General features: G+C 36.4%; 1 protein-coding gene across 3 annotated transcripts; it reads right to left on the reverse strand.

Moving 5' to 3' along the window:
• LOC136026051 (Fanconi anemia group J protein homolog) lies at window positions 1-27,678 on the reverse strand. Of its 3 annotated transcripts, none has more exons than XM_065702231.1 (2): window positions 27,579-27,660; window positions 1-3,206 (listed from the first exon to the last, which is right to left on the reverse strand). In XM_065702231.1, exon 2 carries the CDS (start codon window positions 3,170-3,172, stop codon window positions 635-637), a length of 2,538 nt encoding a protein of 845 aa, XP_065558303.1. In that variant the 5' UTR covers window positions 3,173-3,206; window positions 27,579-27,660; the 3' UTR covers window positions 1-634. The 3 variants fall into 3 exon arrangements, 1 of the variants encoding a protein (XP_065558303.1); XR_010617191.1 differs by lacking the exon at window positions 1-3,206 and adding an exon at window positions 21,389-21,560 and having other exon boundaries at window positions 27,579-27,678; XR_010617192.1 differs by lacking the exon at window positions 1-3,206 and adding an exon at window positions 21,389-21,653 and having other exon boundaries at window positions 27,579-27,678.

The raw sequence follows: 27,678 nt of genomic DNA on the forward strand, positions 1-27,678 counted from the left end.
TTTTCCTCTATCAATACCAATAATTTATTTTAAATTCTACAGCACAAAAGAAAATACCGTCAATTATGCAAGAGTCACATCGTCCCAACCCTTCGAAGGATGGAGTTTGTAAAGGCATAAATAAAAGGATTCCAAATTCAAATAATCTATATGAAGCACAGCAATAAACAACGAGAATACCACAATACAATCTAAAAACAGCACTTTTGAACTGCTTGACGAACTGACCTATTTTTTCAAAACTCAAATAATAGCACAATATTAAAAAGCTAGAAATAAAACATGGTCTAATTTCAAATATCCACGGCCATTCTTAGGATTGGTGGGATTATCATACAATCAAAAAAAGATATCAAATCCCTGCAATAGATAGGATTTATAGAGCTAGTAAGGAGCAGCTTTATCCACAATGCTGTTACAAATTAGGGTTGGTGACAACCAAGGCAAAATTAACCCCTATCCCCAAACCCCAAAAAAAGTTCATGTGAGCTAGTAAATGACACATATGATCGCACGTTTAAAAAAAAACTGGTTGAGCGTACCTAGCCGATGGCCAAGCCAGCTCGCCCTGTTATCCCTCCTCCCACTCTTTGAACTGTCCCACAAAAAGAAAATACGAAATATTTTTTAGCTTTCAGCAATTGATACCACTGGACGCGAAATATTCGAGAGAAGCTCTCATTTGAGCATATGTACTATGGGATACAAGCACATCTCTTGCCCATTTTGAGACACATCGACTATAGTTATGATTCCAACGCTGATCAACAAGTAGAATGGCACCCCAATCGTTTTTATGACGTAAACATCTACCAATCGCCTGGTTTAAAGCCCTAAAAGCTTGTATTTCATACCATCTAGATCCATTTAGCTTGATACTACCAGGAAGTTTTGACTCTTTATCATTATATTCACGTTTCAATTTAACAATTGGGTCAGCAACGTTTGGATAAGGGATCCCAACGCATATAACTGCTCTGGCTCTATCATCCGCAAAATCCATACCCTCGCTCGCTTTCCCTCTAAACACTGCTATTAATAGAGCTCCAATATCATCATTCACACAATCATAATATTCTTGCATAGTTCTTGTCATTTGGTCGGACGAGCTTGGTTCATTAAAAATAGACTTATACTCCCTGATCTCATCAATAAGCCCAGTTTGTTCCCAGCGCTCAATAAGCTTTCTCATTAGAGTGTAACTAGGAACAAACATCAATATACCATGTGGTATTACTTTACATACATCAAGAACCAACTTTCCAAGATCATCTTGAAATACAAACTGACTTGTAAACTCGTAAGTTGCTTTCAGAGGTGTCCCACTTGGTCCAAATCCAACACTTCCAACCCACATTTGATTTTTTGGTATAACATGACTAGCTTCATACACATGCTTAAAGCTTGTTCCAAGTTCAGACTGAAATGAATCTAGAGGTGATAAAGTCCCAGAAGCTAGTATTATGGTCTTTGCGTTTTTGGCTAGTTCTTGGAAACAAACAGCCGGGTTTAAACACCAAATATTTAGGCTTTCACCTAGGACAGTAGCTCCTTGTTCATTTTTCTTGATCTCTTTCTTAACGCTGATGCGATAATCTTTCTGATTGTCAAATACAAAACAAAATAAGCTGGTGAATTCTTCTATAATTTGTACAGATGGAACAGTCATTCGCACTAAATAATCTGTTTTATTATCTGGTTCCTTGGAGTTTGCAACCCATTTCTGAAGCTTACTTTTTATGTCTACCATCACTTCCTTTTTCAGTGCACGAGTCTGAAAATATCTGGTAAAATCTTCGGTTGGAATGTTTAAGAAATGTTTTGGGGAGTCTGGAGACATCTGGATGTTACAAGCATAAAGACTTAAAAAGGTAATCACGACATTGCAGAGCTCACTAGCACTGGTAAAAATATGTGCATCTTTCTTGTAATACCCACTCAGATTTTTACACTCTTTAATAGCGTGTTCAAAAGATTCTTTAAGAAGTGTTCCACTAACTGCTTCTCTACAGGCATCTTCAAGGTTATGAGCTTCATCAAAAATAACGATGTCCCCATTGATTTGAATTTGCATTGATTCTCGGATTCTATAGTCAAGGATGTAATTGTAAGGACAAAAAATAAGATTTGCAACTTTTGCATAGTCCCTTGCAGCAAAATAGGGACATGCCTTGACCTTCCTTCCTAGACGTACAAGGTCTTCAATATCCCAGCCTTCATCAAGGCCAGCTGATTCAAGGGCACTGAAACTTCCAAGTCTAAATGGCTGATTAATTTTATAAATACAGCCCGCACCTTCAATGGGGTCAAGAAGTTTTTCACACTCTGCTGTTTTGTTAGAAGACCTGGAGACTATTGGGTTGACACACGTATGCTCTCTGCTAGAAAGAGTTGTCATTGGCAAACGTCTATATACTGTGCGCTTCAGCTCTTTGCATGCTTGAGCAGCTTGCCTGTGAGTTCGGACGGCATAAAAAACTCTAGGCACTCGACTAGACTTGAGTTTGGCATCTAATTCTTCTTTTGCTTTAGCAATCTGACTGTCCTCAATATTGTTTACATTTTTCTGACCATGTTCTTTTATGTTTGGCTTATTATCGTTTTTGAATGGCAAAGTTAAATGTCTCTCACCATATTTTGAAATTATAGGTGTTGAGATTCTTCTAAAAGATTTAGTTTCCTTAAAATCATCATCATCATCATCCATAAACTCTAGCTTCCCATATTTGGAGCAAACGGAAACACCAGAGGCATCAGGAGTGTCAGGGGATTTCTTAACAGGTATGTCTGCAGCAACCTCACATTTGGGCTCATCTACAACCAAATCTGAGCGTGAAAGTTGGTCTACGCGCGAAATTTTTGTTTCAGAGAATTCAATCTCTTGGCAAGCACTTGTATATGATATCCATGCCTCTTTTTGATCAAGTTCCACTTTTGATTTCTTATCAGTCTGCCATGCTAATACACTACATAGCAGAGACAAAGTCTTACCAGTACCCGTTGGAGATTCGATTAAAGCATGTTCAGAGTTTTCAAGTGCTGCTATTATTCTGTTCATTGCAGCATGCTGAACACCATATAATTTCACAGGAGAGTTTATAGCTTTTCCACCAATCCTAAACTGCATACCAACTTGCGGGGGTGTTCCTACCACTTCACTTTGACTTGTCATTTCGATAAATGCCAATTTTAAACTATCAGACAGCCTATAAGAAAGAAATGTAATAGATCATCTCCATGGACAACTGTTTTCACTCACAAGCTAAATCTATATTATCGTTGCCTGCTTCCTTAATATCCGGCAAAATTAATTGAAAAATATAGAATATTAAATCATTTCCGATGAGGAGCATGTGCAAAATTTTCTTTTTTTCTTCTTCTTTTTGGTCAATAATTTAATTTTCTTTCACCATAACACAGCTTAGATACCAATACAGTTATGAAAACTCCTATCTTGCCCATGAGAAGCTTTTGGTACAGAGCTCTGAAGTTGGCGCCTCCTCCAATCCCGCGCTTCGACGCGTAGATCGTACTACAACACCATAGGCGGGAACACCATAGCTCTGAACTATTGGTATCTAAGCTGTGAATTGCTCATACTTTTAGATTCAGACTGCCAGTTTCCTGTCTTCAGCCGCTAGCATCGCTACCGCGCACTATGTCCCAAAAATAAATCGAGTTTTCATAACTATATTGGTATCTAAGCTGTGCACCATAAGCACATAGTAATACTAGAGCTAAAATAACTTTCAATCCTTTCTAATGAACAGGTTCTCGTGTTTTTTTGGGGAGGAGGGCTGAAAAACCTTTTCTTAGCTAAGTTATCTATTATGGGTCGCCTCCCCGCATTAGCATAATGTTTGTAGGCATGGATACATAATGCATCAGAGGTAATAGGCTTGAGACGGCCTGTGCAGGATTTCGACTCCTGTTGATAAAAGAGCATCACCAAGCGTAAAAACAACTTTGTGACCAAGAAGGGTGCATGACTGCACAAATCCTCCAATCAACTGAAGGTCCCAGGTACTTTTTGCCGCCCGGTTCTAAGCCAGCTTAAGCAGTTGGTTTAGACTTTAGAAGATGTGTTAGTCCCTGTCCAGCACTGATTCTGGGACGATTGCTTTTCCTGAGGCCATAATACTTTCAAAGATTTAAAAAAGTATAAAAATTGCAATTTGGAATGTTACAACGTTAAAAAATTCCAACATTTCGTGGTACCGACTTATAAGTAAGGAGCGATGCGGCTCAATAGTAACCAAACTAAAAAAAAAAACAGAATTTGGACACCAAAAGATACATAAAAAAAATCGGCTTATTATGCTGATTCCAAATGTATAAGTCTCATTAAGTTCAATGTCATCCATCAAAGGCCACGAGAATTAGAAAACTCGCCTGATTTTTGAACAAGTTGGAAAAGTCAAAGAATCTTAATGAAAATCACACCGTCAAATTCAGCGCATCAGAGAACCCTACTGTAGAACCTCCAAGCTCCTATCTGCAAAAATGTGAAATTTTGTGGTTTTTTGCCAGAAGAAATATCATGGATGCGTGTTTATCTGTTTGTCCCCAGGGGTAATCGTATGGACCCAGTGGTCCTAGAATATTGGGAGAGGGCTCATTCGAATGGAAGTTAAAAGTTTGTAGTGCCCTTTTTAAGTAGCCAAAAATATTGAAGGCATCTAGGCTCCCACCTATCCCCCTTTTTTCCCAAAATCGCCTGATCAAAATCTGGATACAATCATTTTATTCAGCATAGTTAAAAGATTAAATAACTAACCCTTTGGATATAACATGACCCCCCACAGCCCCTAGGGAAAGGTCTTTAAGTTATAAGATTTGCCCCTTGTTTACGTACAGTATTTGTTATTGAGAAGTTTACATACATTTTTCAGGTGGAGAGGAACGAATTTCCGACTGGGGGATTTTCCACGGGGTGAAATTTCCATGGTAAGGGAAGTTTCTTGCTTTCTCTTTCCCGACTCAATCTTACACTTGGAGATGTTAAGGGTAATTGTCCGGGATAAATTTCTACCGGGATTGAATTGTTTAGAGGATATTTCCGTGGGAAGGCAGGATTTTTTAGTGGAGAGGGAGCCAAATTTCCCTGGCATTATTTAACAAGAGCTAAGAGCTCATATGGTACTTGTGACGAGGCCGGACGAGCCAAGAGAAAAGAACTCATATGGTATGATCTCTAACAAAATTCTAAGAATCAATAGATTGATTTAAAAGGAAAATCAGAGGCTTAATGCCGGTCGGGATTTAAAATAAGAGCTCTGAGTCACGAGGTCCTTCTAAATATCAAAATTCATTAAGAACCGATCACCCACTCTTAATTTACAAATACCTCATTTTTTCTACTTCTTCCTCTCCCTTCAGCCCCCCAGATGGTCTAATCGGGAATACGACTTTATCAAGTCAATTTGTGCAGCTCCTGGACACGCCTACCAATTTTCATCAAAAGTCTATCGATATTGATTTCTAGCCAGAAAATGGGAATAAGAGCTTACAGACACAGTAAGTAGTGATATTTAAGGGGGGCTGGGGGTCTGGCACCTCCAAAAAATTTCGTAAGATTTACTGAAAGTACTTATTCCCTTATTTGCAGCAGTCCTCTTGATTTTTTGCAGCATAATCTGATAATTTATTTCAATTGACTCCCAACAATAAAAAATTCCCCTTTATACATCTTTTCTGCTTATATACGTCTATTAAGATTATTCTCATTTAAAATCTATCTCACGTCATGCGTTGTAGTTTGTCATTCCCTTGGTGATTCCATCCCTGTGTTATAGTTTCCAGCGTATTTCATTGCGAATTTTTGTTTTTTATATATTTTAATTTTAAGATTAATGATTACAGTTTCTGTCTTTCAAGGGACTCAGTATGCCACAAAGCGACAAAAAAATTGAAATTAAGAGGATTACAGTGATCTTTTTCGTAAAATTTTTCATACTGAAAACTCTGGGGATAATACCTTCACTCATTATTTTTGTTTTAAAACGCAGATAAAAACTTTAGCTCATACCAGTGATTCTACGTTAAGAACATTTCTGAGAAACCCTGAGTTGAAAGCATATTCTTGAACTCTTGCAACCAAGGCCATATTTTGCTTATTTCATTACACTGTTCAATTTTGGATAAAAAAGACGAAAAATAAAATAGTTCAAGCCAAATCAAAAACACTAAATTTGATAAGCGAATAACTTTTCTTAGGTCAGACAAAGATTTTACTTTCTTAGTTTAAATTGGGCTGATTTGGCAAAACTACGAAAATGCAAGGTCCAATCCAAAATATTCACTTGGATTTCGGAAAGAAGAGAGGAACAAGATTAAAATCTTGTGCGAAATTCTCAACTTTTTTTCAAATTTGTGGAATGATTTTAGATTTTGATTGGACTTTAACTATATGTAACAACTTGACATATCGCTACAAGACTTCATTCGTAGAAATAAATTGTACTACTGAATTTTGCACCTTCTCTACCGAACCATGGAATCAGTACTGAAATTGGATTGAAATTTTGCTGTAACTTCTCTGTTGTTTTTTTTTGTTTTTTTTGGTACAGTATAATTTTGAATTTTTATTCCTAATTTTACCACATCTCAAAAGGTTTGGGATGCCGCCCCCCCCCCTGTTCTGACACCCCTGCTTATTAGAAAGCAACACTTGCTTTCTTTTACATAGATTGCAGCTTCCATTGTTCAGCTATTGTCCTAGCTAAGGACTCCAAATTGGGTCTAATTTAAATGCTGTAAGGTATTTTCAAGACATTGTTGTTTGCTGTTTTTCCTCTTCTTCCCCCAAACAAACTGAGTTCTGAGCCTCTTCTATGTTCTGCTGCACGCGAAGAACAAAAGCTGCTTCACTATTGTGACACATACTGGGTTGAATGATATGATATTGGGATTGCTGGGTTTCATTGAGCACAACGACAGATATCATGAAAATACAGACACTGAGGAAGCCAACAGAACTGTTGATTGAATAGCAAGAGATTAAAAAGGCTGGAAAGGGACTTGATCCTACAGATTTTTGAAGGTTGTTGCTTGTGTCGCGTTTTCCTCAAATTTACGTATGTCATTATAGAGTACATGCCCTCGGAGTTCTAAAGGGCTTTAACAGACTCGTCTGTTTATTCGGATTTGAACGATAAGTCACCCGGGGCGTTCTGAACAAATTTTAAACTCTTGCCTAATAAGAAATTCTGAGTTGAAAGGTATTGAGTACAACGACAGGTATTACGAAAACACAGAAACGGAGGGAAGCGAACGGAACTGTTTATTGAATAGAAAGAGGTTAAAAAGCCTGACAAAGGACTCTTGATCCTACAGATTTTTGAGTGATGTTGCTTGTGTTGCGTTTTTCTCGAAATTACGTGTGTCATTATGCAGGACACGCCATCGGACTTCGAAAGTACTTTATTAAATCGTCTATTTATTCGGATTTGAACGATTTGCCACTCGGGTTGTTTTGAACTTTGCCTCCTATGCTTTGTAACGACTAAATTGTCATTTAAACTGAAAACACACCACATTTGATAGGTTTTTCTCTTTTATAATGTTAAAAAATACGAAATTGTTAAGACTACCAAGAATTAGTGAAATATATTAAAACTACTCAAAGAATTTTTCCTTTGGATACTTCAGTAGGCTAATCTTGGTTAAAATGATAGTTTTCTTTTTTGTTATTGTTGATATTATGACACGTAAAAGCTCACGGCTGAAATTAAAAATTGCGCAATGAAGATGAAGCTATAGCAGCGGAGTGTGTGTGTGTGTGTGTTTTTTTTTTTATTTGATTTAGGTTTTTGAAGCCGTGACCATTGAATAGTCTAGCTGTGTCATGTTCTTCCAAATTATGACAATGTTTCACGGATACAGATGAATATTCAAAAACACCCCGAGTGGGTTTTAAAGAGTTTTAAAACTCTTTCCTAAGAAGAAAAATCAGCCGGCGGCGCGCTACCGTTTCCCCTCAAAATCAATTTTTCGCCATCGAATAGAAAACCAGCGTGGCGACAGGATCTACCCCTTTGGTCAATAGTGCACACACACTCCATCTTTAACCTCCTTTGACTTATAGGGCAGCCGCCATCTTTAAATGTCTTTGTTACAGGTTACAGTGTGTCTGTTCTAAATGAAGACGATCAAACCATAGAAGCTTAACAAATTAAATAAAAAACTAGTTTTTTTAACTGAAAGTAAGGACTTAAAAAGGCAACTGGAACTTTTAATTTTTAACGAACGTTTTTATTAGTAAAAATATACGTAACTTAAGAATTAACTTACGTAACAAACTTTTATAATCTTATATTTTAATTATGTATATGAGGTGGTTTGTCCCCTCGTTAATACCTCGCTCTTTACACTAAATCTTAAGTTTTGTCCCAATTCTTTAAGAATGACCCCTGGATCAGAAAAGCCGTAGAATAAATAGTTGAAATTACTAAAAATACTTTAGCATAAAGAACGAGGTATTTATCCCTTCTTAAATACCTCGCTCTTTATGCTAAAGTATTTTTAGAACTCCTCATATGCGTAATAATCTCTGTTCGTTTTAGGTTTTAATGCTACTCCTTACTTTCAATTCAAAAAACTTTTTCATGTTTATTTTTCATTGTTTTATTTATAGTAATGCTAGAAAATCCCGCGCCCTTTTCATTGAATTTCTCTTCCTCCATGATATATTCCTCCAAGGAAAGATCCTCCCACATAGCCCCCTCCCCTCACCCCCCCCCCCAAACCAATAAAAATCCCCCTGAAAACGTCTGTACACTTCCCAATAACTATTACTGTATGTAAACACTGGTCAAAGTTTGTAACTTGCAGTCCCTCCCCCAGGGACTGTGGGGGAGTAAGTCATCCCAAAAGATATAGTTATATGGGGAAAAAAAGGGCCATCTCAAAGTTTTGATCCGTTGACTTTGGAAAAACATGAGCGTGGGAGGGGGCCTAGGTACCCTCTAATTTTTCTGGTCACTTAAAAAGGGCACTCGAACTTTTCATTTCCGTTAGAATGAGTCCTCTTGCGACATTGTAGGACCACTTGGTCAATACGATGACCCCTGGGAAAAAAACAAAAACAATAAAACAAATAAACACGGACCCGTGATCTGTCTTCTGGCAAAAAATACGAAATTCCACAATTTTGTAGATAGGAGCTTGAAATTTTTGCTACAGGGTCCTATGATACGCTGAATGCGTGGTGTGATTTTCGTTAAGATTCTATGACTTTTAGGGGGTGTTTTCCCCTATTTTCTAAAATAAGGCAAATTTTCTCAGGCTCGTAACTTTTGATGACGAAGACTAAATTTGATGAAACTTATTATATATTTAAAATCAGCATGAAAATCCGATTCTTTTGATGTATCTTTTAGCGTCAAAATTCCGTTTTTTAGAGTTTCGTTTACTATTGAGCCGGTTTGCTCCTTACTACAGTTCGTTACCATGAACTGAGCTTTTTGATGAAGAGTTTACTGCTACTAGTGCAAGACATAAGTAAAAAGCCAAAACATATGAAACAAGTATTTCCGCAATAGTACTAGATGTTCAACAAAGCTAGAATTTCATAGTTTGTTGATTATAAATCAGAGGGCAATATTACAAAAAGTGGCATTTAAGGATTTTAAAGATTCTTAGTTATATGTCTCAAGTAAATATATATATATATATATATATATATATATATATATATATATATATATATATATATATATATATATATATATATATATATATATATATATATATATATTAAAATAAAAATTGTCCAAAACTAAACACATTAAGCACATTTCTAATAAATAGTTTTGGATTGTCATTAAAGTTATGTTTTTGCCCCAAATTCTCCAAACTTGCAAAATTTTTCGGATGGCTGATTACAAATCTGAGACTAACATATAAACAAAAGACTAGAAAAATTAAAACAAATTCAGTACATAATTCAATAACAGTGCTATATATAAACCGAATCAGCCAACTGCATAGTCTACAGTTCAGCAGTTTCAAACCCAAGAAAACAACACAAGCACCTCAACATATAATGCTGTTTTCCAATCCTTTATTCATTTTCTGCCTCACTTATTTCACCAGTTATTCTTTTTTATCTTTAAAGCTACATTTCTTTACAAATTTATCATTCCAACGTCTTTCAAAATCATATTAAAAATTATATATAAAGCACTTTAATTGCACTAAAGGGTAACTTACAATAATATTGCATAAAACTACGAGTGACAAATAATTCTGATCGTAAATGCCTGAAAGTAAGGAGTAATATCAAAACTTAAAATGAACAGAATTATTACGCATATGATGGGGTATTGAGGGGGTTACCCCCTCCTCAATACCTCGCTCTTTACGCTAAACTTTTTTTGAAGTTTTAAAGGACCTGTTATTCTAATTATTTGTTTATTATTAATTATGTGTACAAACGGCCCCTATGTTTCAGGAGTCGTTCTTCAAAAAAAGGGACAAAATTCAGACTTTAACGTAAAGAGAGAGGTACTGAGGAGGGGAAAAGCTCCCCAATATACGTAATAACTTCTGCTCATTTTAAGTTTGGATGTTTCTCCGTGCTTTCAGTTAAAACAACTCGTTTTTTAAATTTAACTTCTGATTGTTTTTGAATAATGCAGGGACATCAGGCTCGCTTTCCATGGAAAATTCCCTCCCTCCAAGGAAAATACCTCCATGGAAAGTTCTTCTCAGGTCAAATAGTTCTCCCTTATTTTTATTGTTTTTGGTTTTAGATTTTATTTAGTTTTAGATAAGTTATTTTAGATTTTATCTTTGGTTCTATTATTTAGTTTCTTCTACATTTAAGATTGAAGACGGCTTGTTTTATATAGGTAAAATTTCCGCGTCGTTTTAGTTTGTCTCTTTCTTCTACCGGCCGTAGTCCAGTTTGTTTCTTTATATTGAGATTTTTTCTCTCTTTGTTTTTTCTGTAAATTGAAAACTTTAGACTGACATAATTTCAAATTGTAGCAATATTGATCAATAAAGTGTTTTGCAGACCAAGTTTCTCAGCATTTCATTTAACTGGCTTCAATATTCATGGTATATAGAAGTACTTTGATCGTGTTTCGAACAACATTTAAATTGAAGACGTGAAATACAAAGGGAGCAGATAAAGAAACTGCAAGTTAGCACTCGGCCAAAAACCTTAGAAATACCAAATTATTTGTCATCACAGAGTTTGAAGATGAAAGCTTTAATTATAGACGATGCAAAATATCTAAAGAAGCGAACAATTTATTCATATCTTTAAATTTTTGATCTTACATTCAAACTCCACGTAAAGATTTGAATTCAAATCCAACATTTTAGTTCTTAAGAAAAAACACAAAAAGTATGTATGTTTGATGTTTCTAATATTAAAATATAATACAAGCCAATTGCAAAATTGAAAAACAAAAAGAAGCTGAAATTTAAAAACATGCTTCAAAGAAAAATTTAAGAAAAGCTAAGATCAATGTTCAAACCTAGAACTAGCTGGAGTAATCGTATATTAAGCTAAACTAAAAAAGAACCGAAATTGATATGAATGAAGTAAAGAAACATATAAAGAATAGAAACTAAAAAAAAAATAATTAGGCCAAACTTAAAACGACCAGAAATTAGAACAAATGTGACATCGGTGACAGCCCCATCTAAAGGCTAGAAAGTCATTTATGCTTTACTGAAAACCAAACAGGTGGCTTCGAAAGTTGCAAACAGAAGTTTTACTTAGGTATTAATGTTCAATAGTTTGTGGATTAAATGGAATTCACTGTTGCATCACCGTTTCTTCTTTGCCTCAGCGAGGGTAAACTTGTGATTTGGTAAACAAAATAGCAGAAATCAGAATTTGACTGTTGGTTCAAAGTTTTTAATAATGTACTCGCTCTAAGTGGTTACCTATTACTGGGGAAGAATATGCAATTATGATTAAGGAGTTTATCGAAATTTAAGCAGAAAAAAGATAACACCTGTGAGTAGGAAATCCTACTTCATCCGTTGACATTTCCTACTTACCAAAATCTGTTATCCTTTCAATAGCTCATAATAGTCCAGGGGAAAAGCATGTGAGGCTTTAGTCATAAAAACAGATTTTTACCTTGGATATTTCTTTTTACAAACATTAAGATAGTCTCTTCTTTCTGATAAGAACGAGATTATGACCAACATCCAACAGCCAGTTGCAACATTAACCTCAAGCAGACGTCGGATTAACCTCAGTATATATTCACAAAAAAAATCAGGATCTTCAAGTGTATGTTTGACAAGATTAAGCAAAACATACTCCATATTCAAAACACTACGGATTCGGAAAATCGACTGCAATTGAAATGTCCCAACAAGAAAGGACTTGATAAAAGGCCGAATCTGCTCTGGTAAAGTGAGATGGTTTGGATGTAATAAAAGTGAGATGATGTGGGTTGGATGTAATAGGCCTGACACTTGTGCAGTATGTTGACTTTTGCTGAAAGGAATGTATTATCAAGGGCTAGAATATGTAGCAATAAAGATGTGCACAAGGCCTTTTTGCACTTAGGAGTTCATGGAAACTTCTTGCTCTCTAGTTCTTAGCTCACTTAAGTGCATTGCCAAGTCTCGATAAGGAGTTATTAGTCCCCAGTCTTAACTGGTAGACCTGTTAACTTTTCCTGGTACCCTAATATTTCATTGAGTGAAGACTGAAACATGAATGTTTCAATGTCGAAATACAGCTATTGTTTTTACACTTTGACTGATAGAATTCAAATGCTCCATAGCACATACGTAGAGAGCTTCTGAAACTTGTATCCCAGGATTAGGAAATATGAAATTAGGTGACAGAGAATGTATTTCTTCAGGTAGTAAGGATAAAGCATAATTCCTGGGAGCAGGACTCAACATGGAAGCTCCAAATTCTTGTTTATATTGGGAAGGTGTTGATATAATAGAAGTGTAATTGCATTATTTATGACTATAAAATTTAAGGTATCAGTCATAGTGTGGATAGCATCAGTCAACTAACTGGTGGAGACACTTGTGACTGAGCCAAGTTTTACATAAGGTTACAGGAACAAAGAGGCGAGATTTCAGGCAGAAATATTGTGTTTTGCTGAAAGAAATACAGTGTTTTGTTGAAAGAAATAATGCTTAAAAAAATACAGTATCTGGTCATGGAAAACTATAAATTTTGAAAACTTGAAGAAAACATTACGAAAGAAGAGAAAATAATAAGGGCTGTTGTAGACTATCTAAGGATATTCCAACTTATATTTGCAATGGCAAATTTACTGGATTTTTGGATGCATCCAACTGTAATTGCAAATATCTTGTCTTTCTAGTAGAAACAGTAAACCATTTTTACAGAATGAGAAACCATTTCAGGAAGTGTTAACTTACCACAGTAGAAGTCAATTAAAGCGAAGTTTGAACCACTGTTTTTAAACCAGAATTTTTATCTTTGGACTTTTGTCTTGTATTATCCTCACTTGATCTCCATCTCTCCTTGAGGACTAATCAAACAGTTCGTGGTAACGAACTGTAGTAAGGAGCGACCCGGCTCAATAGTAACCAAAACTCTAAAAAATAGAATTTTGATACCAATACATACATCAAAAGAATTGTATTTTAATGCTGATTTTAAATATATAAGTTTCATCAAGTTTAGTCTTACCCATCAAAAGTTACGAGCCTGAGAAAATTTGCGTTATTTTAGAAAATAGGGGGAAACGCCCCCTAGAAGCCTAGAATCTTGACGAAAATCACACCATCAGATTCAGCGTATCAGAGAACCCTACTGTAGAAGTTTCAAGCTCCTATCTACAAAAATGTGGAATTTTGTATTTTTTGCCAGAAGGCAGATCACGGATGCGTGTTTATTTGTTTTCTTGTTTGTTTTTTTTTCCCAGGGGTGATCGTATCGACCCAGTTGTCCTAGAATGTTGCAAGAGGGCTCATTCTAACGGAAATGAAAAGTTCTAGTGCCCTTTTTAAGTGACCAAAAAATTGGAGGGCACCTAGGCCCCCTCCCACGCTAATTATTTTTCCAAAGTCAACAGATCAAAATTCTGAGATAGCCATTTTATTCAGCGTAGTCGAAAAACCTTATAACTATGTCTTTGGGGACGACTTACTCCCCCACAGTCCCCGTGGGAGTCGCAACAAGTTACAAACTTTGACCAGTGCTTACATATAGTAATGGTTATTGGGAAGTGTATAGGCGTTTTCAGGAGGATTTTTTTGGTTGGGGGAGGGGTTGAGAAGAGGGGGATATGCTGGGGGAACTTTCCATCGATAGTTTGTCATGGGGGAAGAAAATCCCCATGAAGGGAGCGCAGGATTTACTAGCATTATTTTAAAAAAATGAAAAAATAAATATGAAAAAGTTCTTTCAGCTGGAAGTAAGGAGCAGCATTAAAACTTAAAACAAACAGAAATTATTACCCATTTGAGGGGCTCACCTCCTCCTAATACCTCGCTCTTTACGCTAAAGTATTTGTAGTAATTTCAACTATTTATTCTGCGGCTTTTATGATTCTGGGGTCATTCTTAATGAATTGGGACAAAATTTAAGCTTTAGTGTAAAGAGCGAGGATCTGACAAGGGGGGAACGCCCTCATATATGTAATAAAAATATGAGAATACAAAAGTTCTTTACGTAAGCTAATTTATAAGTTAAGTAAATCTTTTACTAATAAAAATATTCGTAAAAAATTAAAAATTCTAGTTGCCTTTTTAATTAACCAAAAAATCGGAGGGCAACTAGGCTTCCTCCCCCGCTCTTTTTTTCTCAAAATCATTCGATCAAAATTATGAGAAAGCCATTTAGCCAAAAAAAATGCAAATTTTGTTTTAATTATTCCTCTGCGGAGAGCCAAAATCAAAACATGCATTGATTCAAAAACGTCCAGAAATTAAATAAAAAAAAACAAGTTTTTTTAACTGATGGTAAGGAGCGACATTAAAACTTAAAACGACCAGAAATTACTTCGTATATGAAAGAGGCTGCTTCCTCATCAACGCCCCGCTCTTTACGCTAAAGTTTTTTACTGTTTTAAAAAGAAGAATTGAGAGAAAGAGTCAAACTTTAGCGTAAAGAGCGAGGCGTTGATGAGGAAGCAGCCTCTTTCATATACGAAGTAATTTCTGGTCGTTTTAAGTTTTAATGTCGCTCCTTACTTTCAGTTAAAAAAAACTTTTTTTTTTTTTATTTAATTTTTTGATGCTAAGAATCGCTGCTTGATTCCCTACAAGTTGACATGACTCTTCCATAATAAAGTCAGCTAACCTTACTGATTATGCTACCATAAATCTAAGACTTGGAGGACTAATAATCGACATTAAGGAGTTGATGATATGGATGAAGTGTTTGCCTAGAGGCTAAAAATTAAACAATACAAAACCGCTGTTTTTGGTGTGACCAAGTGCTCTATATGCATAATAAGTTATATCATTAGATACAGGATTTTTCTAGCTATTTGGTTAGTTGATGTTTACGATGTGTAAAGTTTGCTGTAGCAATTATTCTTAGGTCACCTTTAGCCTATAATAGGCTATTGATAATTGTGTTGTAAACACAATGATGAATGTGGTTTTGAACTAGTGTTTTAGTTTGTTAAATAGCTCTGCTATTTATTGATGTAACTGTCCATATAGAATCTGTTTCTCATTTCCTGAGACCTATTTACAGTTCAATATTTTACCTTAAATTACCTTAAATTACAACTTGGAGCAATTGAAGGATTTTCCATCATGTAGCATTGCTCAGCATTTCTTCAAAAATTGCCATGTGGATCGATTCGGAATTGTTTTGCATGTCGAGTTGGTTTTATTGACTAGGGTTTATTTTCTGGTCTGGGACTCCAAGGTGTCCCATTCCAGCCTCCATTCCTTATTGCTCCACTCCTTGTCAAGTGAAACTTTGAATTCTTTGACGGTCTTACTGGATACAGTATGATTGCTCAGGGAGTTCCACTGGTCTACTACCCAGTTGGTTAGGAAGTGATGGCGTTCCCTCCTCTGAGCGTTGACCTTTATGAGCTTCTTAGAATGACCCCTTGTCCGCCGTGATGAATCGATGAAGAAGAGACCATGAATTGGATTGTTGTAAATCAATTTGTAAGTGTTAATCATGTCACCCCTTTTTCTTCGGTAAGTCATACTGCATAAGTTCAGAGTTTGCATGTCTCATTCGGTAAGGATGATGTTGGCACCCGTCTACTATCTTTGTTGCTCTCCTCTGTACTTTCTCTATCATGTCCTTGTCCACTTTGTAGAAGGGAGATGCACTTGACATGCCAGTTTCTAGCCTTGGTCTGACAAGACTTTTGTATAGCTTGGTGATTGTTCATGGAGATCTAGTCGTGAATGTCCGTTTGATTGTACCTAAAGCGCGGTTTGCACTAGCTACAATCTTTTCAGTATGACTTTTAAACTTTAACTGGCAGTCAACTATGACACCCAAGTCTCTTTCCTCTGTAACTACAACTAGGGGTTCTCTTTGACCAGTTATTTGGTTTTGCATGGTGTAAATATGTTTTTGATTTTTATTGCCAAAATATAAAACTTTACATTTACTTGAATTAAATTCAAGTAGCCATTGTCTAGCCCAGTCATCCAGCTTGTCGAGATCGGCTTGGATTGATGCAGCCTCCGCCCAAGATGATGCTGCCCCGATGAGCTTAGAGTCATCTGCATAGAGTGTGAGAAGGTTTTGGAGTATTTCAGGAGCATCATTGATATATATGTCGAAAAGTGATGGCCCAAGCACGGTTCCTTGGGGAACTCCGCTAAGAACAGGTATAGGTGATGATAGTACACGTACTCCTTTATCATTAATAACAGCAACTCTTTGGGTTTGTTCTCCTAGGAAGTCTACAATCCATTCAATGATGTCCAAGTGGATGTGACAAGCTTGAAGCTTTCTTTTCAGCCTTAGGTGTGCGACTTCGTCGAATGCTTTTGCTTGACCCAACAAAATCATGTCCACGGGTGTCCCTTTTTCCAGTAGTTTGGTGACTTCATTGTATGACTGTATTAGGTTTGTGTCCGTGGAATGGTCATTTCGGAAGCCATGCTGATTTGGAGACATGATGTTGTTGTATGTCAAGTGCTTAGTGACAGCATCATTTATGATTCCCTCGAGAATCTTTGAAGTTACTGATGTTAGACTTATTGGCCTATAATTTTCAGCTTTGTCTTTGGAGCCTTTCTTGTGTATTGGTATAACAGTAGCTTTTTCCAGTCAGAGGGGACAACTTTTTCCTTTAGTGATTTCTTGAAGATTTTTGCTAAAGGTGAGGATATTATTTCAGCAGTCTCTTTGAGTAGTCTTGGGTGTATACCGTCTGGTCCCTTCGACTTCGATGCATCAAGCTTTTTCAGTCGTTTTTGGACATCTGACTCAAAAATGACAACCATTGGCATTGTTACATTGACAGGATATTCCCGGGTATCTGGGATGTTTCTAGAGTTTTCCACTGTGTAGACTGAGGAATATTGTTTGTTTAAGGTTTCTGCTATCTCTGCATGATCGGTGATTTTGCCAGATGGCGTGGTTAGGTAGGTAATGGAATGTCGTCTTGGCTTTGCTGATGATACATAATTCCAGAACTTCTTTGGATTAGTTTTAGTTTCTGTAGCAACAATATCTTCATGCTTTTTTATAGAACATCTTGTAATCTTTCTCAATCTATTCCTTGCTTTTTTGAATTTATCATATTGTTCTCGAGAATTGGTTTGCCTGTATTTTGCCCAGTATCTGTTCTTTCTGTTCATTTCCCGTTTAATGGACCTTGTCATGTGAGGTAGGGTGCATGGCCTCTTGATATATGAGACAGTGGTACATGTCTCCTCGTGCTTTAGCATTATTTCCTTGAAGAGATTCCACCTGTCATTGCTTGACTTTTGATTTTGATTTACAAATCTTTTTGTTTCATTGCATATAGGCAATGAGCCAAGCGCCTGTCTCAATTCTTAAGAAGCATTTGCCTTAATTCTAAGTCTCTGAATTAGTGACAGTTGAGAAGTGTTTACTGAGAGGTACTTATTGATTACTATTTTATTATGTCCAACAAGGCCAAACGCAAACATATTTGCCGCTTTTTGCTCATTGAATGAGGGGTCTTCAGCCATTGAGTGTGATATTTGTAAGAAATAGATCCGTGATGAATATAAATTCACCACAAATAAATTTATCAAAAATGTTACCTGTCCCCTGGTGAATGTAAACTGCTAAGTAAAATGATGCTGCCACATGTGCATGGTCCTGTCCAGCCTATAAAGTTAGCCCTCCCCTCCCCCTAGTAGTGAGCAGGCTATAAAACCAAAGCTATCTTCTGTCATGGATCATTCCTTGAAAACTTTCAGGAAAGATCTAAAAAAGGAGTCTGCTACTACTAGTCAATTATCCCAAGCCCTCTCCCAGCTGAGGACTGACATCAAAAGTGACATTTCTGCCCAGAATTTGCTTCAATCTGTATACTCTGTGTCAACTGTCCGAGACCTAGTGACTTCCACAGTGACTACAGAACTGTCTTAACATCCTGTAACTCCCTTGACTGAGAAACATATTTGTCAGATTGCTCGTTCTTGGCATCAACGTTTTGAAAGATGTTTGAATATTATTGCATATGGAATCCCCCTCCCCCCCCTGGACGCAGTTTTCTTATATAATTATCTGGTCTCCACCTATGGAATTGATATTGGCAGCCACCCAGTAAATGTATAAACTTAAAGGTAGTCCATAACACTCAGATAGCCACCCCCTTTCTCTTTTTCTCTGTGCCAAGCTCTAGTTGAGGAGTTGAAACGCCGAAAAACTAATAGAGATGTGAACCTGATAATTCATAAGGGTGCCATTGTACCAAAAAACTTGCCTATTGAAGCAATCCCCCAACTACTCCAATGTTCCACTGATGACTCTGCCTCCTTCTACCCCTGTAAATTGTTGAAGAGATTATAGTCTTGTACCATCTAATCTTATCTCTCAACTGCCTAGTAGTGTTCATAATAATGTTTCTTTGTCTGATGCTGGCCTTACTTTCACTTTTATTTCTAGTGTTTCTTCTGCAATAACTTGCTCACCAACTGTTTTTTCCTTGTCATTTCGCAGCACAGTATCCAATAAGCTTCCTAGTTCTTTGGCTCCTGCTTCTTCTACTCCTGCATCCTCTCGGATTCCTACCTCTCAAGGAATGAAGTTCCTTAGTTCCAATGTTGATGGCCTCCCTAATAAACTTTCAGAAGTTTCCTTTTGTGTGTTAATGGTAGAGGTGGATGTTGCAGCAATTGCAGAAGTTGCACCAAATCAAAAGTTAACAACTCTTTTCTAACCTAAATTCCCCATTTTGTCACAGAGAAGTCTGTTTATATGTAAGAGATAGACTAAAGATTAGTTTTCCTTCGTGTTAATTCTCTTACTACTGATGGAATTGAGTCTGTTTGGATAAACAGACTCAAGCAATCTTTTGGATACACAATCAAACTATCTCAATTGTAGTGGGTGTGGTTTATAGAAGCCCCAGTACTCCTTGTGTTTTGGACTCTAAATCTAACTTGGCTGCCATGTTATCAAATGTAATATCCAATTTTTCAAGTTATGATCTTGTCCTTGTGGGGGATTTAAACCTTCCTGAAATCCAAAGGATTCATGGATCTGGTTTTTGCACTAGAGATTCTCCTTTTATGGTTGTTCTTTCTGATAATTCCCTCTGTCAAACAATTTCACAATAAACTCGTTTCAGGGAAGGTCAAGCTTCCAACACACTTAATCTGGTTCTCCTCAGTAATCTTGACCTTCTGGTCAGAATGTAATAACCCCATCCATCAGTAATAGCAACCATGTTGTAATTATTTCAGAATTATGTTTGCCTACTAAACAACCCTCTTCCAAGCAACGAAAATATGTCAATTACAAACTTGTCACGAAAAGACTTGCCAATGTCATTTGGGACCACCTTATCACCAATCATATTGATGAGAGTTTGTGTAATATGAAAACTATAATTTTGCATGCTGAAAAGTCATGCACCAGAATTTTTTGGGCTAAACAGGCCAAAAGTTTGCCCTTTTTAACTATTGAAACAAGAAATTTAATTAATAGACAACATCAAGCTTGGAATCATTATAGGAAAAACAAAACCTCAGAAAATTAACAACTCTTCAAAACTTTTCAAAACCAGACAACCAACAATATCAAACAGTTGAAGAGAAGGTTTGAGAATTCAGATTGGCTGAGGATGTTAGGGATAATCCAAAATCTCTCTGGTAATGAGCCTACCAAAAATGTTGCAGTAGACACACAGTCCCTGATATCCTGCATAATAGTCAACCAGTTTATGATCCTCATTTGAAATTTTCAACCAGCAATTTGCATCTGTTTTTTCCTCCAATTCAACTATTATTTTTCCCTCGCCTCCTACATATGATGTATCACATAAATATGGAAGCTATTCTGATTAATGACACAATAGTTCTAAAGGAACGTATGTCCTAAAAATGAATAAATCAGCTGGTCCAGTCTGCATTCATCCTCACATCCTCCATCAATGTTAAACAGTCTTGTGTCAACCTCTTTTCTTACTTTTCAAGTTATCATTAAATCTTTCCAGACTACCACTGGATTAGAAAACAACCCATATCCTTCCAATATTTAAAATAGGTAGAAAGAACCTTGCCGAAAATTACTGACATATTAGCATGACATCAGCAGTTGTTAAGGTTCTTGAAAGAATAATAAATTCTGCAATTACTAGAAAAGTTCATCACAAGTGATTTACAATTAAATTACATGGTGTCAAGCTAAAAGAGAAGTCCCTGCTCTAGATCCTTGATTTTCTTTAGATGCAATCTCAATGTGTTCAGTTATTTGATTACTCTGGTAGCTGTATTTTTGTATTTGTCAAAGCACGTTTTTATTGGAGTTCCTCAGGGTAGTGTTTTGGGTCCTACACTTTTTAATTTCTTCATCAATGATACTCATACTACTATCAGCAGTAAACTAACGTTCTATGCTGACGACATGAAGCTCATTGAACCAACCTTGTCCTGTGAAAATCATGCCTTTCAAGAAAATAATCTTGAACTGTTTGATCAATGGGCTGAGGCTTGGCTTCTTAAATTTAATGTTATCAAGTGCCATATCATTCACTTTGGCAAAATAAACCCTTGGCACTCTTATTTTCTATCAGGTCACCCACTTTCCTCTGTAAAATTCTTTGTGAAGAGAATTGACCATAAAGTCTCAAGCTAGCTAGCTGTGCAGCAAGATTCCTTCTAGAATAGAAACACCATAATACCAGAAGGGCAATACCCTTCAATTCTTTTCAAAAATAAGGGAATTATTCATGATAAACCCTATCTAAACAGTAAAAAGAGCTGGTCTAAAAAGAAACTATAGGAAACAAAGCTGGTTTTTAAATTTAATAATTGGTCTCAGTCATGATTTTACAAGGTTTGCAAAATACTAATCACTTCTTCAAACTATTGAGAGTGGCAAAATTTCTTCTCAGTCTGTTCTGTTCTGTCCTGCTCTGAAACAGCCTGTCTGAACCCATTATCCAGTCTCAAACTCTAGGAACCTTCAAGAAAGGACTGAATCAAGACTGAGTCACTGCTGAATAAGGCCTAAACTGGGATGCCACGTCACCTTGAAACACCACCAGCAAGATTTTCTACAAGAGATTCAACACCACCTTATCTTGCTGGACATACAATTTAAGGCCATTAAAGATAATTACAACACAAATAAAAATTCAAAATGTCATAGTTTAATAAGGTCATGAGTGCAATAATTTCAATAAACTGCCAAAAACTATTTACCCAACAAGAAACATCTTATGCAACATGCTGGACTTACTTTCCAAGTCTAGCCAATTCTTGTCTTCTAGCAAATAACAATGCAGCAATTTTTCACTACTTATGAATATCAATGAAAAGCTAAGCTGGCTTTACTTCTCAGCTTGCCAATACAGTCTTACAATCTTCTCTACCACAAAAGTTTTATCCCATCCCATGAGCTTTTTAAATGAAAAAATCCCTTTTCAATGAAAATATAGTTCTTAAAAAAAAATCTAGGAGGGAATTAGTTGCCCTCCTGGCTGATTGGAGAACTTAAAGTGTTACTTTTTATTGCCATAGCATTTCCCCTATAGGAGTAATTTCATTATGTAACTGCACTTGCCACTGCCTAGAGTCTTTATTTTAGTGAATCAAGGTATAGGTGGACAAAAAAAATTCTTTATGTTACGAACATCACATATCAACCACTGCTGGCTGAACTTGTTCCCAATTTGTGACTAGCGCCTCTTATACTATATTAGTATGGGGAGCAACACATTATCCTCTTGAATAATTGGTGTCAATAACAGAGGTCAGAGAAGAGAAGCTAGTTTGATATATCTGTTGATTATGTCATTGATTTATTAAGTAAATATTCAAATCTTTGTAACCTTAAAAATCAAGATTGAGTGAAGACTTGAGGCTCAAAACACAATCCTTGTGACTTATTTAAGCAGTAGGCCAACTGTACATTAAATTTTTAAGGTTTTGCTATTGCAATATAAAGATGGTAGAAGGTCAGCACATTATATGTTAGTAATTTCACTCTCTATATAAAAACACAATGAAAATCTGGAAACTATTTTAAAAGTTACTATATCATTTTATCATTTTTCAAATATTTTTCACTTTACTAAGTTCACTTTACTCCACTTTACTAAGTAGAGCAGTAATGTGCCAATACACAGTCTAAATTATATACACTCAGTGTATCTCCCATAGCACAACTTTTTTCTTCATAATAATTTAACAGTAAACAGGTAGAAGGAAGAAAAGAGACTTACTATTGAAAACACAATGAGCATATATAATTCAAGCAACACATTTTCACATTGGCAGGGAGAGGGGGTAAAGTGAAGAAGTTCATGTTTACAAATGATATAGGTACAAATTCTAGAATGTTTTAAAATAGCCTCCAGAATTCTATTCTTATGCTTCCTTGTAGAGAAAAAGAAAGAGAGAGAGCACTAATCAGATACTGTCAGTGTGAAAGGAGAGGGTGGGATGGGGAAAGGGTGAAGATAAGCAATTTCAAACTACTTCCAAGAGGATCATTTGGGGTTTTGACTCATTGCTGACAATTTCACCCATCTTCCTCAACTGCCTTCTACCAGATAAAGATAATACAAAGCTGTACATCTATAATTTTACCAGATTTTGTCTCTTGAAATATTTGTGAATTTACACTGCTGTCTTAAATTGCTCTGAAATCAATCTGAGGGAAGTTATTTTAGCAATATGTTAGTTCAGACGATTTCATAAAGCAGACTATTATTCTTGCAAGTAATTACAGCCAGTCTCAAGCCTGGATAAAAGAGGAGAGTTTTGTGGTGGTTTAGCAGCCTACCCCTGGAAAAACATTATACTAAGATGAAAATCCAAAAAAATTATAATTGATATTCCCTTTTCAATCATGACCCCTGCGCCTGCCTAACAGACAAATTTTTGAGTTCAAAATACCACTAAAGATTTGATTTTGGAACATTTGGATGCTAGCACACCTGTCAAAGTTGGAACAGCTAGAGAAGGAGATGACTTGCTATTGACTGGACATCATGGTCCTCTCAGAAGTGCAATGACAGGGAAATGGAAAATAACTACTCAGTAGTGGAAACACTTTAATCTTCAGTAGCCATGAAATATGACAAGAAACTGTAGTGGTTGTAGTAATTTTAAGACCTGAGGCAAAATCACTGAGTAACTAGAAACCCATGAGCAATCACATTATGACTGCTTGATTTAATGGGAAACATGCAAAAATGACCCTGGTTACATGCTATGCACTCACTAATGAACCCACAGACAATCAGAAAGAGATGTTCTACAATGAACTGACATCTGTCCTTAAAGATGTACCCAGACATGATATTCTGTGTCATTGGAGATTTCAAAATAAGGTTGGCAACAACAGAGATTATTATATCAATGTCCAGGGTAACCATGGTCTTGGAGAATACAACAAAAATGGAGAGTTGCTTATATAAATGGCTCAGTCTTTTGGCTTGGTTGTTGGCAAAATATACACAAGTACTCTTGGACATACAAAACCCAGATCAACCACCTTCTTACTGGTAAGAAGCAGCAGATGTTGCTATGTGATGTGCATGCATTTAGAGCCACTGATAACTTCTCTGACCATAGCCTATTGGCTGCAAAAATCAGAGTAAGGCTGTCAGCTCCAAGAAAGGTGAGGACAGCTAGGCAACAGTCCTATAACTGTGAAAAACTAAGTGACTTAAAAATTCAGTCACAGTCTATGTTAAAACTGACCAACAGATTTGAAACCCTGGATCTGCTGCAAAATCAAGTCCAGAGGCATCTTGGACTGCTATTAGGCAAACCTACAATGATACTACCTACAAAACGCTAGGTATGAAAAAGTCACCAAAGACTGAATGGATCTCCATCAAATCATGGAACCTGATTGAGAAGAGGGCTGAAAGGAAGAAATCTCTTCTTGCCGCCCTTTGCCCTAATGCAAGCCAGCCTCTTGAACTAGAGTATGCTTGATAAGGCTATAAAGAAGAGTGTCTGTGTTGATAAGCATCATAGACTAGAACAGAAAGCTCAGAAGGCTGCTAGATGGGGAGACTCTTGGGCAGTGTAACACAATACTAATGAGATAGTTGGAAAATATCCAAAGACACATGGACCCATCAAAGATGAGTTTGGACAACTTCTTACTGACCCTGATAAAGAGAATGCAGCCAGGGCAGCACATTTTGAAAAGTTGTTAAATAAACCATGATCAGCTGATCCTCCAGATATACCAGACATGCCATATCTAAATACAGCTGTCAATATTAAAGTACCATCTGGTGGGGAGATACTAAAGGCAGCTAAGAAGCTGAAGTCTAGAAGTCCCCTGGGGAAGACTGGACTGCAGCTGAAATGATAAAATGCTCAGAAGCTGCTTGCACAACTCTATGGATCACATTTTTCTCTATAACTTGGAAAACAGAAAAATTCCTAAGCATTGGACAAAAAGTACTCTTGTCAAAACATTCAAAAAAAGCAATGCTGCAAAGTGTGAAAACTGGAGAGGCATCAGCCTTGTATGAATACCTAGCAAACTATTGGTGACTTTCCTCCTTAACAGAATTCAACCAGTGATGAATGAACATTTCCAATAGGAGCAGCATGGATTCTGACCAAACCAATCATGCAATGATTTTGTATTTCCTCTTTGAATGGTGATAGAAGAAGCAAATGAATGGTGTAATAAGTTGTACTTGGTCTTTACAGACTTCAAGACAGCTTTTAACTTGGTACATTGCCAAACACTTTGAAAGGTTCTCCAATTCTACAGTATTCCTGATAAGCTCATTTGAATCATTGAAGCCTTCTACAAAGACACAAAATGCTGTGTGAAGACAAATGATGGGAGGACCCATTACTTTTGTATCATTACAGGGGGTAAAGCAAGGTTGTGTGTTATCACCACTACCGTTTATCCTTATCATTGATTATATTCTCTGGACCTGCAATGGACGCAGGATCCAGTTGGATAATAAGAAACTCAGAGATGTTGATTTGCTGACAACATCAACCTCCTGAGTCCTGTAAACAAAAGCTCCAGCATTACCTTAACCAAGTCAGAGACACTGCCAAACTGTTTGGCCTTGAGATAAATGTCAACAAAAAAAAGTATGGCAAACATTGGATCTCCACTCAACCTATGATGCAATAACCAGACAATAGAGCAAATTGTAAAGCTCAAGTACTGAGGAAGTACCATCCACAATTCAGGTTTATGGCAGCAAGAAGCCAAGCTAAGAATTGGCCAGGCCAATGCATCTTTCAGGAAACAGTCTAAAACGTGCTATAGCCAGATGTACTCTCTCCAACTCAAGCTGCAATGTCCTCTCAACACTTTGCTATGGTCCTAAAACTTGGCACATATATCAACAACTTGAAAAGAAACTCCTCACATTTGAAAACATGTATTTAAGGTGCATTCTAAATATCCACTGATCCCAAAAAGTAACAAGCACTACTATGCAACAGAAGATATCTTGGCAACTGGTAACCAAAGTAATCAAATATAGGAGGTGGAGATACCCCTGTCACATGATCTGCATGCCCAAAACTTGACTACCAAAGGTTGTCCCTCAGTGAAAGCCACATGGTAACAGAAGAAGAGGGTGACCCAAAAGCATCCTAAAAAACAGCTACCAGGCTGACCTCACAAACCTCAAAACCTCAATCCAGCCTGAATGAGAAGATATATGTGTGGCCACAGTAATGAAAGATGACTTGCAACTCTTCTTGGATGCCCTAAGCACCTCTGGAGACACAGGATAGTTTAAGGTAATGTAAACATTCAATGGAATTTAAGGTAATTGCTTATGATTTACCTTCTCAACTAACTTGGTGTAAATATAAATCACATAAATAAAGGCACAGAGCAGCAGCTCTCTAGAAGGAGATGTGCTAAAACAAAATGGAAAGGATTTGTAGATAGCTAATTTTGTGGTTAAAATGTGCTAGTTATAAAAACTAACTAAGATCACTCTCCCTGATGATCCCACACATAGCATTGGGCTTGAGATATTTAGCAAACTAGTAGAAAACATCAAAACAATGAAATTCTTACTTTATAATAGGCTATGCTTCCTTCTAATAGCCTATTAGGCTACTCACAATTTAACTTATTTAAACTAATATTCTTTATCTAATATTCAATCACACAATTAGGCTACACTGGATATTTTGAGGCAACATAGAAGACAGACTACCAATGGAAACAACAAAAAGAAAGAAATTATTTGGTCCCTATAAGGGTCCATTGGTGATGGAGGCAGTACATTATTTTATATGCCTAGCACTATAGCCTATATGAGACCCATTAGGAGGGTGCTGGGGATAAACGTAAAAAAATCAAATTAAACAATGAAAATAAGTAGGCTATAAAATTATCAACAAAAAAGTCTCTTTTTGTTGTAGCCTCTTATGTCTCCTGGTGGAGAGCTGTTATTCTACAGGTTCATGATCTTATTTTAATAAGATGTTTCCTTTCAGAGAGTTGTCACTATGCACTTTTACCATTTCAATCCTTACTAAGCCAAGCATAGGCTATTTCCAAATAATTGTTTAAATTAAATACAATTTGCCAGGTAGCCTATTCATTTTCTATCACCATAGTAAAGCCAATTTGTGATGGCCTACCCAGAATAGTATGGGACACAGACAAAAATTAAGTAATACTATACATATTAAGCCTAGCTGTTGTCTATAACCTAGTGCTGATTCAAAATATCCTAGCCTACTGAAAAAAAACAAGTTGGGAGGAGGGTATTTACATCATCTATTCTGAAATATACCCTTATTAGGGGGTTAAGGTATTTGTGTCAATAGAACAAAAAACGACAAATTTACCTTTCCCCCCCCCCAAGAGATTTAATTATGAATTGATACCACTTTCTTAAACTGCTCCACATATAAATTGAGAGGTTCTCTATGTGTTAGTTCACAAGGTTCTATAAATTAAACTGCTACCCATGTAAACATAAAATGAATTACTATAGCAAAGGAGTTACCTTCCCAACTCATTTGATACAAATATTGTCTTGGTTATTTTTTAAAAGCTTGCTTAAATTGAACACAATGCCAGATATCAGATTTGGGATGCAGAGCCGA

Source organism: Artemia franciscana, chromosome 4 (genome assembly GCF_032884065.1).
Source record: "Artemia franciscana chromosome 4, ASM3288406v1, whole genome shotgun sequence".
Classification (NCBI taxonomy): domain Eukaryota; kingdom Metazoa; phylum Arthropoda; class Branchiopoda; order Anostraca; family Artemiidae; genus Artemia; species Artemia franciscana.